The sequence below is a fragment of the Petromyzon marinus genome, unplaced genomic scaffold, assembly GCF_048934315.1.
Source record: "Petromyzon marinus isolate PM22_M1 ecotype Great Lakes invasive population unplaced genomic scaffold, UKy_Petmar_22M1.pri1.0 PM_G_Scaffold_21, whole genome shotgun sequence".
Classification (NCBI taxonomy): Eukaryota; Metazoa; Chordata; class Hyperoartia; order Petromyzontiformes; family Petromyzontidae; genus Petromyzon; species Petromyzon marinus.
Genome location: NW_027422773.1, coordinates 2511923 through 2530908, shown reverse-complemented (window position 1 = coordinate 2530908; position 18986 = coordinate 2511923). Strand labels below are relative to the sequence as shown.

Sequence of the window (18986 nt, the reverse complement as noted above, 5' to 3'; positions counted from 1 at the left end):
ATAGACTCACAGAGACCCACAGACACCCACACTCACATAGACCCACAGAGCCATACTCATAGAGACCCACACAGACCCACAGAGACACCCACAGAGACCCATACTCATAGAGACCCACACAGACACCCACAGAGACCCATACTCATAGAGACCCACATAGACCCACAGAGACCCATAGAGACCCACACACACTCACAGAGACCCATACTCATAGAGACCCACACAGACTCACAGAGACCCACATAGACTCACAGAGACCCACACTCATAGAGACCCACACAGGCCCACAGAGACCCATACTCATAGAGACCCACACAGACCCACAGAGACCCATACCCACAGAGACCCACAGAGACCCATACTCATAGAGACCCACGGAGACCCACAGAGACCCATAGAGACCCACACAGATACCCACAGAGACCCACACTAACAGAGACCCTAAGTAAAACTAAACTAAGTGTATTGCCACCAGGGTGTAGGGGGGCCCCCCACTGAGCTGCTGTGCCAATCTTGGTCCACGCGAGCGGCCTGCCCTGCACCAAGTGAAAGCAGCTCCGTCAGGTCGCTCGTCACGTGGCAACGGCGTTAGAGCGGCCAGGAGAATAATCCTCGCACTCTTAAGACGCACCGCTCGGATCGCTAGGGATGGGTTAGCGCGTCTCCCACGTGCGCGTGAATATTCACAGAGGGTGAACGTGGATGTAAGATAATTTTGTCGTGACGGTGCTCGCAGCTGCTGCGAGCTGCTAAGAGACACTTGCCCCTACAGTCTGTTAGAGGCCACACGGGGGGCCTTCACTGGAGGGGTTTGCTTTGGCGCACCAACGCTCCCCACACACACAGTGCACACACGGTGAACTCGTAAAGTGATGACAGGAAACGATGAGGTAAAATGTGCAAAAGTTTAATATATTAAACGGCAATAAACGCATTCAAGAGTATGATTGAGGTAAAAGAATAGAATTTCTACATTGAGGTAAACAATTTTTTTATATTGTGAGGTAAAAACAAATCTTTTTTACATTCTGAGGTAAAAAAAATAACATTAGTATTTTTTATAAATATTCTGAGGTAAACAAAAAATATTTTGAACATTGAGGAACATTTTTTTTACATTCTGAGGTAAAAATATGAACATTAAATTGTCCTTAATGAGACATACATTAACAAACGCTCTCTGTGTATCTGTCTCTCTGTGTGTCTCTCTCTGTCTGTATCTGTCTCTCTGTGTGTGTATCTGTGTCTGTGTGTGTCTGTGTGTGTCTGTGTGTATCTGTGTCTGTGTGTATCTGTCTGTGTGTCTCTGTGTGTGTATATCATCTCAGTCAGTCGACCCGTGGCACCTGGGTCTGCCCCGTGGCCTCCTGCCAGCGGTCGGTCAACACTTCACGTGGCCTCAAGGTGCACATAGCCTGGCACAAGCGTCGTGGTGACATTACTGCCACTGAGTGGTGAATGGCGGTTGTTGTTATTGTTGTGCGTGTCTGTGTGTCTGTGTGTGTGTCTGTGTGTGTGTGTCTGTGTGTGTGTCTGTGTGTGTGTCTGTTTACTATTACCATCAGGGGAAAAAACGGTGATCCAATCTCCGACCCCCAGGAACAGGTTTGCAGATTTGCTGAGCATTTCTGTGAGGTCCTGGGGGAGGGAAAATCCCTCAGCCAGGAAAACATCGTGGCACAAAGTGAGGATGACCCTGCTGTGGCTGCGGTGCCTCAAATATTGGAAGAAGTCACCCCCTGTGAGTGGCTGGCTGAGGTGCCATCTGTTGAGGAAGTACTGAAGGCGATCCGGAGTCTGAGACCAGGAAAGGCAGCGGGCAGAGATGATCTCCCAAGCGAAATGCTGAGGGTGGCATTTGTGCACAGACTGCCCTATATGACATCATAACGGTCTGGACCACTGGACGGGTTCCGCAGGATTGGAAGGATGCCCTGGTGGTCCCCCTTTTTAAGAAGGGGGACCGCACAGACTGTAACAACTACAGGGGCATCTCACTCCTCAGTGTGCCGGGAAAGGTCCTGGCAAGGATTATTCAGCATCGCGGCAATATCTTTTCATCAGTTGCGTAACACTGTGTGGAAGCTACCTGGTCTGTCGCTCCGCACTAAGCTTCAGGTCTTCTCGGCCACGGTCATTCCCTCCCTTCTCTACGCTTGCGAAACGTGGACCCCCCCTAATGGAACATCTTCGCCGGTTAGAAACATTTAGGCTGGCCTGCCTACAATCCATCCTGGGTTTAACCAGACTGGATTGTGTGAGGAGTTCACAAATCCTTGAAAGATCTGGGCAAGGTCCCATCGGTGAGCTCCTCCGGCGGGCAAGGCTGGGTCATGTAGCCCGCATGCCCAGCCACCGCATGCCAAAACAGCTTTTGTTCGGCCGGATCGAGGGGGCTAAGCGGGCGCGGCACAGGCTAGAGAAGAGATGGAGTGATGTGGTACAGGAGGACGTGGAGCTGAGTGGACTTGCCGATGACTGGTACCAGCGGTGTCAAGATCGGCTTCTGTGGAGGCTCGTGAAGGATGCTACTGGGCAGTTGGAGGTAGTTGCCCTCCAACAACAACGGAGGGCGGAGGAGCGACGCTCAGAACAACGAGCGGAGCGCCGGGTGGCTAAAGCACAGCAGGTTGGCACAGTAGGGGGCACAGGTGGTGCATCAGCCAGTGATCTCAGTCAGTCGACCCGTGGCACCTGGGTCTGCCCCGTGACCTCCTGCCAGCGGGTGTTCGACACTTCACGTGGCCTCAGGGTGCACATAGCTTGGCACAAGCGTCGTAGTGACGTCACCGCCACTTAGTGGCGAATGGCGGTTGTTGTTGTTGTGTGTCTGTCTGTGTGTGTGTGTCGTGTCAGGACAGGAACGTGTGCACCACAGAGTGGATCTCCCTGCGGCAGAGTGGGCAGCCAATGCCACGCTGCTGCAGCTCCAAGGCGCAGCGGCGGCACGTGGCAAGGTGGCCGCTGTCGCCGTGAACTAACGTGCAGCTATGCGGCTCACTCCGGCACACCACGCACTCACCCACGACAACACCATCAGCACCACCCACACCACCAACACCACCCACACCAACACCACCATCACCAAAACCACCAGCACCACCACCCACACCAACACCACCAACCACACCACCACCACCCACACCACCAGCACCACCCACACCAACACCACCACCACCCACACCAACACCACCACCTACACCACCACTATCACCACCACCACCCACACCACCACCTACACCATCACCATCACAACCACCACCAGCCACACCACCACCCACACCAACACCACCACCCACACCACCACCATCACCACCACCACCACCACCCACACCACCACCACCACCACCCACACCAACACCACCGGCTGTGGTGGAGGTGGTGGAGGTGGTGGTGACATTGACACCAGCTGAAGGGGAAGAAAAAGAAGAGATTATGTGAGTGAGTGAATGTGTGAGTGTGTGTGAGTGTGTGAGTGAATGAATGTGTGAGTGTGTGTGAGTGAGTGTGTGTGTGAGTGAGTGAATGTGTGAGTGTGTGTGAGTGTGTGAGTGAGTGAATATGTGAGTGTGAGTGAGTGAATGTGTGAGTGTGTGTATGTGAGTGAATGTGTGAGTGTGTGTGAGTGTGTGAGTGAGTGTATGACTGTATATGGGTAGCGGTATTGTAGTTAGCGCTACATCGCGCTATGAACCCGGGGAGGGAGTGAGAAGGAGGGAGTGAGGAGGAGGGAGGGGAACTTCACCTCGCCTGCTGTCGGCCGTCACTATGGAGAATGACTTCACGAACAGCGCTGCCACCGAGTGTCTGGAAGAGAGGGACAGGGAGATCCAGGCTGGGTTTGGATGCAGGCTCTATCTACCGCCCCTCTCTCTCTCTCCACCCCTCTCTCTCGTGTTTGTTTATTTTTATTTCACTTTTTAAATTATAATTTTTCTATCTACGTGACTTTAGTGAAAGAACCAAAGAATATTCACCCACTCAATCACTCACCCACTCACTAAACAGCTCACCCACCCACTCAATAATTCACTCCCCCACTCGCCCTCCCTCCCACTCACTCACTAAATAACTCATCCGCTCACCCACACTCACTCACCCACCCACCAAATCTCTCTCCACCCTCTTTCTATCTCCCTCACCTGGGATCTCTGAGTGAGAATCCCTCCACACCAAACACCTCCCCCAGGGGGTCCCCGCCACACCTCACCAGGTACGGCCTCTCTACATCGTAAAGTTGTCTCCGCTTGATGTATTGTCCCACGTAGTGGTACGCCTACGTGGGACGTACACACACACATGCACACACACACGCATGCATGCACACACACGAGTGGGTGACTGAGTGGGTGAGTAGGTGGGTGGGTGAGTGAGTGGGTGAGTGAGTGGATGAGTTAGTGAGTGGGTGGTTGAGTGATTGAGTGGGTGAGTGGGTGGGTAGGTGAGTGAGTGGGTGGTTGAGTGATTGAGTGGGTGAGTGGGTGGGTAGGTGAGTGAGTAGGTGAGTGAGTGGGTGTGTGGATCAGTGAGAGAATCAGTGAGTGGGTGGGTGGATCAGTGATTTAGTGGCATGGGCGGAAGAGATGGACTAGTCAGTGAGTGGATGGGTTAGAGGGTGAGTGGATGGGTTAGAGGGTGAGTAGAGTGAGTGGTTGGGTGAGTGAGTGGATGAGTGAGTGGTTGGATGAGTGAGTGTTAGTGTGTGGGTAAATGGAGTGGGTGAGTGGTTGGGTGAGTGGGTGGCTGAGTAGGTCAATGAATGAGTGGGTGGACGAGTGGTTGGGTGAGTGGGTGGGTGAGTGTAACGTCTGTACTATGTTGAACTTCTTTCGCACCGCACGTAGCCATCTGTGATAATCCTGCAAATCCAAATTATACAGCAGGTGTCAGGGTCGCGATAGAATCCACGACCTCCTGTACACCAGGCGAGGTAGTCAACATCTCCTAGCCACCCTGATAATGATGATGGTGGGTCCCACGACCTCCTGTACACCAGGCGAGGTAGTCAACATCTCCTAGCCACGCAGATGATGATGGTGTTGGTGGTCGTGATGGGACCCACCTGCTCCCACGTGAATGTGTCGCCCTCGACACCGACCGACTGCAGCAGACGAAGCATCGCAGGCACCGGCTTCAGCTGCATCCCAGCGGACAGAGGCATCACGGAGCCACATGTCATCACTCACACAGACACAAAGGTCCCCCGTGTAGCCACGGCAGGCTATAGGGGCAAGTGCTGTTAGCGAAGAGAAGCACCTATTAAGGCTGCCGGCACTGTGGCACATGAGAGGGTGGGTGGCCAGCACCACGCCGAACCGCCTTTGTCTCCCCAGTGGCTTTGTTTACTACGACACACCGCTACACCAGCTACTCTTTTGAGTCAACCTAGGGGAGGCCCAGGACCGATTGTAGTGTATAGTAGTGTATATTACATTGTAGTGTATAGTAGTGCATAGTGTATAGTAGCGTATAGGTCTGTAGTTTATAGTAGTGTAGGGTATAGTGTAGTGTATAGTAGTGTAGTGTATAGTAATGTAGTACATAGTAGTGTAGTGTATAGTAATTGTAGTGTATAGTTGTGTATAGTGTACAGTGTATAGTTGTGTAGTGTATAGTAATGTAGTGTATAGTTGTGTATAGTGTACAGTGTATAGTTGTGTAGTGTATAGTAATGTAGTGTATAGTTGTGTATAGTATAGTGTACAGTGTATAGTATAGCGTACAGTATAGTGTACAGTGTATAGTTTAGTGTATAGTGTGCAGTGTATAGTGTACAGTGTATAGTATAGCGTACAGTGTATAGTATAGCGTACAGTGTATAGTAGTGTACAGTGTATAGTAGTACACAGAGCACCGGTGAGCCCCCCTAAAAGCGACTCACCAGAATGTTCCTGTGAGCTCCAGCAGCGGCCAGAGACAACCTGGAGTCACCGGCACTCATCACGGCAGCGGCCAGAGACAACCTGGAGTCACCGGCACTCATCACGGCAGCGGCCAGAGACAACCTGGAGTCACCGGCACTAATTACGGCAGCTGTGGAGACAGCAGGAAGACAGCGACACTCGTCACGGCAGCTGTGAGACAGCAGGAAGACAGCGACACTCGTCACGGCAGCTGTAGAGACAGCAGGAAGACAGCGACACTCGTCACGGCAGCTGTGGAGACAGCAGGAAGATAGCGACACTCGTCACGGCAGCTGTGGAGACAGCAGGAAGACAGCGACACTCGTCACGGCAGCTGTGGAGACAGCAGGAAGACAGCGACACTCGTCACGGCAGCTGTGGAGACAGCAGGAAGACAGCGACACTCGTCACGGTAGCTGTGAGACAGCAGGAAGACAGCCACACTCGTCACGGCAGCTGTGGAGACAGCAGGAAGACAGCGACACTCGTCACGGCAGCTGTGGAGACAGCAGGAAGACAGCCACACTCATCACGGCAGCTGTGGAGACCGCAGGAAGACAGCCACACTCGTCACGGCAGCTGTAGAGACAGCAGGAAGACAGCGACACTCGTCACCGCAGCTGTGGAGACAGCAGGAAGTCACCGGCACTCATCACGGCAGCTGTGGAGACAGCAGGAAGACAGCAACACTCGTCACGGCAGCTGTGGAGACAGCAGGAAGACAGCGACACTCGTCACGGTAGCTGTGGAGACAGCAGGAAGACAGCGACACTCGTCACGGCAGCTGTGGAGACAGCAGGAAGACAGCGACACTCGTCACGGCAGCTGTGGAGACAGCAGGAAGACAGCGACACTCGTCACAGCAGCTGTGGAGACAGCAGGAAGACAGCGACACTCGTCACGGCAGCTGTGGAGACAGCAGGAAGACAGCGACACTCGTCACGGCAGCTGTGGAGACAGCAGGAAGACAGCGACACTCGTCACAGCAGCTGTGGAGACAGCAGGAAGACAGCGACACTCGTCACGGCAGCTGTGGAGACAAAGGGTAAACCTATTCTTATATCTTGTTTCTGGCAAAGGAGGTCTCATAATGTTAATGCTCACCCCGAGCCCTCAATGCTCTGAGAGTGCGCTGTTTTTGAGTTGTACGCCTTTTGGCGTCTTCTGGTCCAACACCAATGGAGACTAGGCTCCAAGAAAAGCTGTCTCGGGTGTGGACCAATCAAATTCAAGGACAGTGCATATTATTATCAGAGTTGTCTTTTTTGTTTGCATTTTGACTGCTTGTGTTGTGGTTATTGCAAACATGATGCCTTGAATAAAGGTGTCAGTTTTTGTGCCAGTTAAAAGGGTAAAACCTATTCTTATATCTTGTTTCTGGCAAAGGAGGTCTCATAATGTTAATGCTCACCCCGAGCCCTCAATGCTCTGAGAGTGCGCTGTTTTTGAGTTGTACGCCTTTTGGCGTCTTTTGGTCCAACACCAATGGAGACTAGGCTCTAAGCAAAAGCTGTCTCGGGTGTGGACCAATCAAATTCAAGGACAGTGCATATTATTATCAGAGTTGTCTTTTTTGTTTGCATTTTGACTGCTTGTGTTGTGGTTATTGCAAACATGATGCCTTGAATAAAGGTGTCAGTTTTTGTGCCAGTTAAAAGGGTAAAACCTATTCTTATATCTTGTTTCTGACAAAGGAGGTCTCATAATGTTAATGCTCACCCCGAGCCCTCAATGCTCTGAGAGTGCGCTGTTTTTGAGTTGTACGCCTTTTGGCGTCTTCTGGTCCAACACCAATGGAGACTAGGCTCTAAGAAAAGCTGTCTCGGGTGTGGACCAATCAAATTCAAGGACAGTGCATATTATTATCAGAGTTGTCTTTTTTGTTTGCATTTTGACTGCTTGTGTTGTGGTTATTGCAAGCATGATGCCTTGAATAAAGGTGTCAGTTTTTGTGCCAGTTAAAAGGGTAAAACCTATTCTTATATCTTGTTTCTGGCAAAGGAGGTCTCATAATGTTAATGCTCACCCCGAGCCCTCAATGCTCTGAGAGCGCGCTGTTTTTGAGTTGTACGCCTTTTGGCGTCTTCTGGTCCAACACCAATGGAGACTAGGCTCTAAGAAAAGCTGTCTCGGGTGTGGACCAATCAAATTCAAGGACAGTGCATATTATTATCAGAGTTGTCTTTTTTGTTTGCATTTTGACTGCTTGTGTTGTGGTTATTGCAAACATGATGCCTTGAATAAAGGTGTCAGTTTTTGTGCCAGTTAAAAGGGTAAAACCTATTCTTATATCTTGTTTCTGGCAAAGGAGGTCTCATAATGTTAATGCTCACCCCGAGCCCTCAATGCTCTGAGAGCGCGCTGTTTTTGAGTTGTACGCCTTTTGGCGTCTTTTCGTCCAACACCAATGGAGACTAGGCTCTAAGCAAAAGCTGTCTCGGGTGTGGACCAATCAAATTCAAGGACAGTGCATATTATTATCAGAGTTGTCTTTTTTGTTTGCATTTTGACTGCTTGTGTTGTGGTTATTGCAAACATGATGCCTTGAATAAAGGTGTCAGTTTTTGTGCCAGTTAAAAGGGTAAAACCTATTCTTATATCTTGTTTCTGGCAAAGGAGGTCTCATAATGTTAATGCTCACCCCGAGCCCTCAATGCTCTGAGAGTGCGCTGTTTTTGAGTTGTACGCCTTTTGGCGTCTTCTGGTCCAACACCAATGGAGACTAGGCTCTAAGAAAAGCTGTCTCGGGTGTGGACCAATCAAATTCAAGGACAGTGCATATTATTATCAGAGTTGTCTTTTTTGTTTGCATTTTGACTGCTTGTGTTGTGGTTATTGCAAGCATGATGCCTTGAATAAAGGTGTCAGTTTTTGTGCCAGTTAAAAGGGTAAAACCTATTCTTATATCTTGTTTCTGGCAAAGGAGGTCTCATAATGTTAATGCTCACCCCGAGCCCTCAATGCTCTGAGAGCGCGCTGTTTTTGAGTTGTACGCCTTTTGGCGTCTTCTGGTCCAACACCAATGGAGACTAGGCTCTAAGAAAAGCTGTCTCGGGTGTGGACCAATCAAATTCAAGGACAGTGCATATTATTATCAGAGTTGTCTTTTTTGTTTGCATTTTGACTGCTTGTGTTGTGGTTATTGCAAACATGATGCCTTGAATAAAGGTGTCAGTTTTTGTGCCAGTTAAAAGGGTAAAACCTATTCTTATATCTTGTTTCTGGCAAAGGAGGTCTCATAATGTTAATGCTCACCCCGAGCCCTCAATGCTCTGAGAGCGCGCTGTTTTTGAGTTGTACGCCTTTTGGCGTCTTTTGGTCCAACACCAATGGAGACTAGGCTCTAAGAAAAGCTGTCTCGGGTGTGGACCAATCAAATTCAAGGACAGTGCATATTATTATCAGAGTTGTCTTTTTTGTTTGCATTTTGACTGCTTGTGTTGTGGTTATTGCAAACATGATGCCTTGAATAAAGGTGTCAGTTTTTGTGCCAGTTAAAAGGGTAAAACCTATTCTTATATCTTGTTTCTGGCAAAGGAGGTCTCATAATGTTAATGCTCACCCCGAGCCCTCAATGCTCTGAGAGTGCGCTGTTTTTGAGTTGTACGCCTTTTGGCGTCTTCTGGTCCAACACCAATGGAGACTAGGCTCTAAGAAAAGCTGTCTCGGGTGTGGACCAATCAAATTCAAGGACAGTGCATATTATTATCAGAGTTGTCTTTTTTGTTTGCATTTTGACTGCTTGTGTTGTGGTTATTGCAAACATGATGCCTTGAATAAAGGTGTCAGTTTTTGTGCCAGTTAAAAGGGTAAAACCTATTCTTATATCTTGTTTCTGGCAAAGGAGGTCTCATAATGTTAATGCTCACCCCGAGCCCTCAATGCTCTGAGAGTGCGCTGTTTTTGAGTTGTACGCCTTTTGGCGTCTTCTGGTCCAACACCAATGGAGACTAGGCTCTAAGAAAAGCTGTCTCGGGTGTGGACCAATCAAATTCAAGGACAGTGCATATTATTATCAGAGTTGTCTTTTTTGTTTGCATTTTGACTGCTTGTGTTGTGGTTATTGCAAACATGATGCCTTGAATAAAGGTGTCAGTTTTTGTGCCAGTTAAAAGGGTAAAACCTATTCTTATATCTTGTTTCTGGCAAAGGAGGTCTCATAATGTTAATGCTCACCCCGAGCCCTCAATGCTCTGAGAGTGCGCTGTTTTTGAGTTGTACGCCTTTTGGCGTCTTCTGGTCCAACACCAATGGAGACTAGGCTCTAAGAAAAGCTGTCTCGGGTGTGGACCAATCAAATTCAAGGACAGTGCATATTATTATCAGAGTTGTCTTTTTTGTTTGCATTTTGACTGCTTGTGTTGTGGTTATTGCAAACATGATGCCTTGAATAAAGGTGTCAGTTTTTGTGCCAGTTAAAAGGGTAAAACCTATTCTTATATCTTGTTTCTGGCAAAGGAGGTCTCATAATGTTAATGCTCACCCCGAGCCCTCAATGCTCTGAGAGTGCGCTGTTTTTGAGTTGTACGCCTTTTGGCGTCTTCTGGTCCAACACCAATGGAGACTAGGCTCTAAGAAAAGCTGTCTCGGGTGTGAACCAATCAAATTCAAGGACAGTGCATATTATTATCAGAGTTGTCTTTTTTGTTTGCATTTTGACTGCTTGTGTTGTGGTTATTGCAAACATGATGCCTTGAATAAAGGTGTCAGTTTTTGTGCCAGTTAAAAGGGTAAAACCTATTCTTATATCTTGTTTCTGGCAAAGGAGGTCTCATAATGTTAATGCTCACCCCGAGCCCTCAATGCTCTGAGAGTGCGCTGTTTTTGAGTTGTACGCCTTTTGGCGTCTTCTGGTCCAACACCAATGGAGACTAGGCTCTAAGAAAAGCTGTCTCGGGTGTGGACCAATCAAATTCAAGGACAGTGCATATTATTATCAGAGTTGTCTTTTTTGTTTGCATTTTGACTGCTTGTGTTGTGGTTATTGCAAACATGATGCCTTGAATAAAGGTGTCAGTTTTTGTGCCAGTTAAAAGGGTAAAACCTATTCTTATATCTTGTTTCTGACAAAGGAGGTCTCATAATGTTAATGCTCACCCCGAGCCCTCAATGCTCTGAGAGTGCGCTGTTTTTGAGTTGTACGCCTTTTGGCGTCTTCTGGTCCAACACCAATGGAGACTAGGCTCTAAGAAAAGCTGTCTCGGGTGTGGACCAATCAAATTCAAGGACAGTGCATATTATTATCAAAGTTGTCTTTTTTGTTTGCATTTTGACTGCTTGTGTTGTGGTTATTGCAAACATGATGCCTTGAATAAAGGTGTCAGTTTTTGTGCCAGTTAAATGGGTAAAACCTATTCTTATATCTTGTTTCTGGCAAAGGAGGTCTCATAATGTTAATGCTCACCCCGAGCCCTCAATGCTCTGAGAGTGCGCTGTTTTTGAGTTGTACGCCTTTTGGCGTCTTCTGGTCCAACACCAATGGAGACTAGGCTCTAAGAAAAGCTGTCTCGGGTGTGGACCAATCAAATTCAAGGACAGTGCATATTATTATCAGAGTTGTCTTTTTTGTTTGCATTTTGACTGCTTGTGTTGTGGTTATTGCAAACATGATGCCTTGAATAAAGGTGTCAGTTTTTGTGCCAGTTAAAAGGGTAAAACCTATTCTTATATCTTGTTTCTGGCAAAGGAGGTCTCATAATGTTAATGCTCGCCCCGAGCCCTCAATGCTCTGAGAGTGCGCTGTTTTTGAGTTGTACGCCTTTTGGCGTCTTCTGGTCCAACACCAATGGAGACTAGGCTCTAAGAAAAGCTGTCTCGGGTGTGGACCAATCAAATTCAAGGACAGTGCATATTATTATCAGAGTTGTCTTTTGTGTTTGCATTTTGACTGCTTGTGTTGTGGTTATTGCAAACATGATGCCTTGAATAAAGGTGTCAGTTTTTGTGCCAGTTAAAAGGGTAAAACCTATTCTTATATCTTGTTTCTGGCAAAGGAGGTCTCATAATGTTAATGCTCACCCCGAGCCCTCAATGCTCTGAGAGTGCGCTGTTTTTGAGTTGTATGCCTTTTGGCGTCTTCTGGTCCAACACCAATGGAGACTAGGCTCTAAGAAAAGCTGTCTCGGGTGTGGACCAATCAAATTCAAGGACAGTGCATATTATTATCAGAGTTGTCTTTTTTGTTTGCATTTTGACTGCTTGTGTTGTGGTTATTGCAAACATGATGCCTTGAATAAAGGTGTCAGTTTTTGTGCCAGTTAAAAGGGTAAAACCTATTCTTATATCTTGTTTCTGGCAAAGGAGGTCTCATAATGTTAATGCTCACCCCGAGCCCTCAATGCTCTGAGAGTGCGCTGTTTTTGAGTTGTACGCCTTTTGGCGTCTTCTGGTCCAACACCAATGGAGACTAGGCTCTAAGAAAAGCTGTCTCGGGTGTGGACCAATCAAATTCAAGGACAGTGCATATTATTATCAGAGTTGTCTTTTTTGTTTGCATTTTGACTGCTTGTGTTGTGGTTATTGCAAACATGATGCCTTGAATAAAGGTGTCAGTTTTTGTGCCAGTTAAAAGGGTAAAACCTATTCTTATATCTTGTTTCTGGCAAAGGAGGTCTCATAATGTTAATGCTCACCCCGAGCCCTCAATGCTCTGAGAGTGCGCTGTTTTTGAGTTGTACGCCTTTTGGCGTCTTCTGGTCCAACACCAATGGAGACTAGGCTCTAAGAAAAGCTGTCTCGGGTGTGGACCAATCAAATTCAAGGACAGTGCATATTATTATCAGAGTTGTCTTTTTTGTTTGCATTTTGACTGCTTGTGTTGTGGTTATTGCAAACATGATGCCTTGAATAAAGGTGTCAGTTTTTGTGCCAGTTAAAAGGGTAAAACCTATTCTTATATCTTGTTTCTGACAAAGGAGGTCTCATAATGTTAATGCTCACCCCGAGCCCTCAATGCTCTGAGAGTGCGCTGTTTTTGAGTTGTACGCCTTTTGGCGTCTTCTGGTCCAACACCAATGGAGACTAGGCTCTAAGAAAAGCTGTCTCGGGTGTGGACCAATCAAATTCAAGGACAGTGCATATTATTATCAAAGTTGTCTTTTTTGTTTGCATTTTGACTGCTTGTGTTGTGGTTATTGCAAACATGATGCCTTGAATAAAGGTGTCAGTTTTTGTGCCAGTTAAATGGGTAAAACCTATTCTTATATCTTGTTTCTGGCAAAGGAGGTCTCATAATGTTAATGCTCACCCCGAGCCCTCAATGCTCTGAGAGTGCGCTGTTTTTGAGTTGTACGCCTTTTGGCGTCTTCTGGTCCAACACCAATGGAGACTAGGCTCTAAGAAAAGCTGTCTCGGGTGTGGACCAATCAAATTCAAGGACAGTGCATATTATTATCAGAGTTGTCTTTTTTGTTTGCATTTTGACTGCTTGTGTTGTGGTTATTGCAAACATGATGCCTTGAATAAAGGTGTCAGTTTTTGTGCCAGTTAAAAGGGTAAAACCTATTCTTATATCTTGTTTCTGGCAAAGGAGGTCTCATAATGTTAATGCTCGCCCCGAGCCCTCAATGCTCTGAGAGTGCGCTGTTTTTGAGTTGTACGCCTTTTGGCGTCTTCTGGTCCAACACCAATGGAGACTAGGCTCTAAGAAAAGCTGTCTCGGGTGTGGACCAATCAAATTCAAGGACAGTGCATATTATTATCAGAGTTGTCTTTTGTGTTTGCATTTTGACTGCTTGTGTTGTGGTTATTGCAAACATGATGCCTTGAATAAAGGTGTCAGTTTTTGTGCCAGTTAAAAGGGTAAAACCTATTCTTATATCTTGTTTCTGGCAAAGGAGGTCTCATAATGTTAATGCTCACCCCGAGCCCTCAATGCTCTGAGAGTGCGCTGTTTTTGAGTTGTACGCCTTTTGGCGTCTTCTGGTCCAACACCAATGGAGACTAGGCTCTAAGAAAAGCTGTCTCGGGTGTGGACCAATCAAATTCAAGGACAGTGCATATTATTATCAGAGTTGTCTTTTTTGTTTGCATTTTGACTGCTTGTGTTGTGGTTATTGCAAACATGATGCCTTGAATAAAGGTGTCAGTTTTTGTGCCAGTTAAAAGGGTAAAACCTATTCTTATATCTTGTTTCTGGCAAAGGAGGTCTCATAATGTTAATGCTCACCCCGAGCCCTCAATGCTCTGAGAGTGCGCTGTTTTTGAGTTGTACGCCTTTTGGCGTCTTCTGGTCCAACACCAATGGAGACTAGGCTCTAAGAAAAGCTGTCTCGGGTGTGGACCAATCAAATTCAAGGACAGTGCATATTATTATCAGAGTTGTCTTTTTTGTTTGCATTTTGACTGCTTGTGTTGTGGTTATTGCAAACATGATGCCTTGAATAAAGGTGTCATTTTTTTGCCAGTTAAAAGGGTAAAAACTATTCTTATATCTTGTTTCTGGCAAAGGAGGTCTCATAATGTTAATGCTCACCCCGAGCCCTCAATGCTCTGAGAGTGCGCTGTTTTTGAGTTGTACGCCTTTTGGCGTCTTCTGGTCCAACACCAATGGAGACTGGGCTCTAAGAAAAGCTGTCTCGGGTGTGGACCAATCAAATTCAAGGACAGTGCATATTATTATCAGAGTTGTCTTTTTTGTTTGCATTTTGACTGCTTGTGTTGTGGTTATTGCAAACATGATGCCTTGAATAAAGGTGTCAGTTTTTGTGCCAGTTAAAAGGGTTAAACCTATTCTTATATCTTGTTTCTGACAAAGGAGGTCTCATAATGTTAATGCTCACCCCGAGCCCTCAATGCTCTGAGAGTGCGCTGTTTTTGAGTTGTACGCCTTTTGGCGTCTTCTGGTCCAACACCAATGGAGACTAGGCTCTAAGAAAAGCTGTCTCGGGTGTGGACCAATCAAATTCAAGGACAGTGCATATTATTATCAGAGTTGTCTTTTTTGTTTGCATTTTGACTGCTTGTGTTGTGGTTATTGCAAACATGATGCCTTGAATAAAGGTGTCATTTTTTTGCCAGTTAAAAGGGTAAAACCTATTCTTATATCTTGTTTCTGGCAAAGGAGGTCTCATAATGTTAATGCTCACCCCGAGCCCTCAATGCTCTGAGAGTGCGCTGTTTTTGAGTTGTACGCCTTTTGGCGTCTTCTGGTCCAACACCAATGGAGACTGGGCTCTAAGAAAAGCTGTCTCGGGTGTGGACCAATCAAATTCAAGGACAGTGCATATTATTATCAGAGTTGTCTTTTTTGTTTGCATTTTGACTGCTTGTGTTGTGGTTATTGCAAACATGATGCCTTGAATAAAGGTGTCAGTTTTTGTGCCAGTTAAAAGGGTTAAACCTATTCTTATATCTTGTTTCTGACAAAGGAGGTCTCATAATGTTAATGCTCACCCCGAGCCCTCAATGCTCTGAGAGTGCGCTGTTTTTGAGTTGTACGCCTTTTGGCGTCTTCTGGTCCAACACCAATGGAGACTAGGCTCTAAGAAAAGCTGTCTCGGGTGTGGACCAATCAAATTCAAGGACAGTGCATATTATTATCAGAGTTGTCTTTTGTGTTTGCATTTTGACTGCTTGTGTTGTGGTTATTGCAAACATGATGCCTTGAATAAAGGTGTCATTTTTTTGCCAGTTAAAAGGGTAAAACCTATTCTTATATCTTGTTTCTGGCAAAGGAGGTCTCATAATGTTAATGCTCACCCCGAGCCCTCAATGCTCTGAGAGTGCGCTGTTTTTGAGTTGTACGCCTTTTGGCGTCTTCTGGTCCAACACCAATGGAGACTAGGCTCTAAGAAAAGCTGTCTCGGGTGTGGACCAATCAAATTCAAGGACAGTGCATATTATTATCAGAGTTGTCTTTTTTGTTTGCATTTTGACTGCTTGTGTTGTGGTTATTGCAAACATGATGCCTTGAATAAAGGTGTCAGTTTTTGTGCCAGTTAAAAGGGTAAAACCTATTCTTATATCTTGTTTCTGGCAAAGGAGGTCTCATAATGTTAATGCTCACCCCGAGCCCTCAATGCTCTGAGAGTGCGCTGTTTTTGAGTTGTACGCCTTTTGGCGTCTTCTGGTCCAACACCAATGGAGACTAGGCTCTAAGAAAAGCTGTCTCGGGTGTGGACCAATCAAATTCAAGGACAGTGCATATTATTATCAGAGTTGTCTTTTTTGTTTGCATTTTGACTGCTTGTGTTGTGGTTATTGCAAACATGATGCCTTGAATAAAGGTGTCAGTTTTTGTGCCAGTTAAAAGGGTAAAACCTATTCTTATATCTTGTTTCTGACAAAGGAGGTCTCATAATGTTAATGCTCACCCCGAGCCCTCAATGCTCTGAGAGCGCGCTGTTTTTGAGTTGTACGCCTTTTGGCGTCTTCTGGTCCAACACCAATGGAGACTAGGCTCTAAGAAAGCTGTCTCGGGTGTGGACCAATCAAATTCAAGGACAGTGCATATTATTATCAAAGTTGTCTTTTTTGTTTGCATTTTGACTGCTTGTGTTGTGGTTATTGCAAACATGATGCCTTGAATAAAGGTGTCAGTTTTTGTGCCAGTTAAATGGGTAAAACCTATTCTTATATCTTGTTTCTGGCAAAGGAGGTCTCATAATGTTAATGCTCACCCCGAGCCCTCAATGCTCTGAGAGTGCGCTGTTTTTGAGTTGTACGCCTTTTGGCGTCTTCTGGTCCAACACCAATGGAGACTAGGCTCTAAGAAAAGCTGTCTCGGGTGTGGACCAATCAAATTCAAGGACAGTGCATATTATTATCAGAGTTGTCTTTTTTGTTTGCATTTTGACTGCTTGTGTTGTGGTTATTGCAAACATGATGCCTTGAATAAAGGTGTCAGTTTTTGTGCCAGTTAAAAGGGTAAAACCTATTCTTATATCTTGTTTCTGGCAAAGGAGGTCTCATAATGTTAATGCTCGCCCCGAGCCCTCAATGCTCTGAGAGTGCGCTGTTTTTGAGTTGTACGCCTTTTGGCGTCTTCTGGTCCAACACCAATGGAGACTAGGCTCTAAGAAAAGCTGTCTCGGGTGTGGACCAATCAAATTCAAGGACAGTGCATATTATTATCAGAGTTGTCTTTTGTGTTTGCATTTTGACTGCTTGTGTTGTGGTTATTGCAAACATGATGCCTTGAATAAAGGTGTCAGTTTTTGTGCCAGTTAAAAGGGTTAAACCTATTCTTATATCTTGTTTCTGGCAAAGGAGGTCTCATAATGTTAATGCTCACCCCGATCCCTCAATGTTCTGAGAGTGCGCTGTTTTTGAGTTGTACGCCTTTTGGCGTCTTCTGGTCCAACACCAATGGAGACTAGGCTCTAAGAAAAGCTGTCTCGGGTGTGGACCAATCAAATTCAAGGACAATGCATATTATTATCAGAGTTGTCTTTTTTGTTTGCATTTTGACTGCTTGTGTTGTGGTTTTTGCAAACATGATGCCTTGAATAAAGGTGTCAGTTTTTGTGCCAGTTAAAAGGGTAAAACCTATTCTTATATCTTGTTTCTGGCAAAGGAGGTCTCATAATGTTAATGCTCACCCCGAGCCCTCAATGCTCTGAGAGTGCGCTGTTTTTGAGTTGTACGCCTTTTGGCGTCTTCTGGTCCAACACCAATGGAGACTAGGCTCTAAGAAAGGCTGTCTCGGGTGTGGACCAATCAAATTCAAGGACAGTGCATATTATTATCAGAGTTGTCTTTTTTGTTTGCATTTTGACTGCTTGTGTTGTGGTTATTGCAAACATGATGCCTTGAATAAAGGTGTCAGTTTTTGTGCCAGTTAAAAGGGTTAAACCTATTCTTATATCTTGTTTCTGACAAAGGAGGTCTCATAATGTTAATGCTCACCCCGAGCCCTCAATGCTCTGAGAGTTCGCTGTTTTTGAGTTGTACGCCTTTTGGCGTCTTCTGGTCCAACACCAATGGAGACTAGGCTCTAAGAAAAGCTGTCTCGGGTGTGGACCAATCAAATTCAAGGACAGTGCATATTATTATCAGAGTTGTCTTTTGTGTTTGCATTTTGACTGCTTGTGTTGTGGTTATTGCAAACATGATGCCTTGAATAAAGGTGTCAGTTTTTGTGCCAGTTAAAAGGGTAAAACCTATTCTTATATCTTGTTTCTGGCAAAGGAGGTCTCATAATGTTAATGCTCACCCCGATCCCTCAATGCTCTGAGAGTGCGCTGTTTTTGAGTTGTACGCCTTTTGGCGTCTTCTGGTCCAACACCAATGGAGACTAGGCTCTAAGAAAAGCTGTCTCGGGTGTGGACCAATCAAATTCAAGGACAATGCATATTATTATCAGAGTTGTCTTTTTTGTTTGCATTTTGACTGCTTGTGTTGTGGTTTTTGCAAACATGATGCCTTGAATAAAGGTGTCAGTTTTTGTGCCAGTTAAAAGGGTAAAACCTATTCTTATATCTTGTTTCTGGCAAAGGAGGTCTCATAATGTTAATGCTCACCCCGAGCCCTCAATGCTCTGAGAGTGCGCTGTTTTTGAGTTGTACGCCTTTTGGCGTCTTCTGGTCCAACACCAATGGAGACTAGGCTCTAAGAAAGGCTGTCTCGGGTGTGGACCAATCAAATTCAAGGACAGTGCATATTATTATCAGAGTTGTCTTTTTTGTTTGCATTTTGACTGCTTGTGTTGTGGTTATTGCAAACATGATGCCTTGAATAAAGGTGTCAGTTTTTGTGCCAGTTAAAAGGGTTAAACCTATTCTTATATCTTGTTTCTGACAAAGGAGGTCTCATAATGTTAATGCTCACCCCGAGCCCTCAATGCTCTGAGAGTGCGCTGTTTTTGAGTTGTACGCCTTTTGGCGTCTTCTGGTCCAACACCAATGGAGACTAGGCTCTAAGAAAAGCTGTCTCGGGTGTGGACCAATCAAATTCAAGGACAGTGCATATTATTATCAGAGTTGTCTTTTTTGTTTGCATTTTGACTGCTTGTGTTGTGGTTATTGCAAACATGATGCCTTGAATAAAGGTGTCATTTTTTTGCCAGTTAAAAGGGTAAAAACTATTCTTATATCTTGTTTCTGGCAAAGGAGGTCTCATAATGTTAATGCTCACCCCGAGCCC

General features: G+C 45.9%; 1 protein-coding gene across 1 annotated transcript; it reads right to left on the bottom strand.

Annotated features, from left to right (window-relative positions):
* Nucleotides 1-3543: 3543 nt before the first annotated feature.
* LOC142912580 (E3 ubiquitin-protein ligase Mdm2-like) lies at nt 3544-6082 on the bottom strand. The gene is made up of 4 exons (XM_076060716.1): nt 5882-6082; nt 5063-5137; nt 4143-4276; nt 3544-3807 (listed from the first exon to the last, which is right to left on the bottom strand). The coding sequence occupies exons 1-4, from the start codon at nt 5981-5983 to the stop codon at nt 3687-3689; spliced, it is 432 nt and encodes a 143-aa protein (XP_075916831.1). The 5' UTR covers nt 5984-6082; the 3' UTR covers nt 3544-3686.
* Between the last annotated feature and the right edge of the window lie 12904 nt (nt 6083-18986).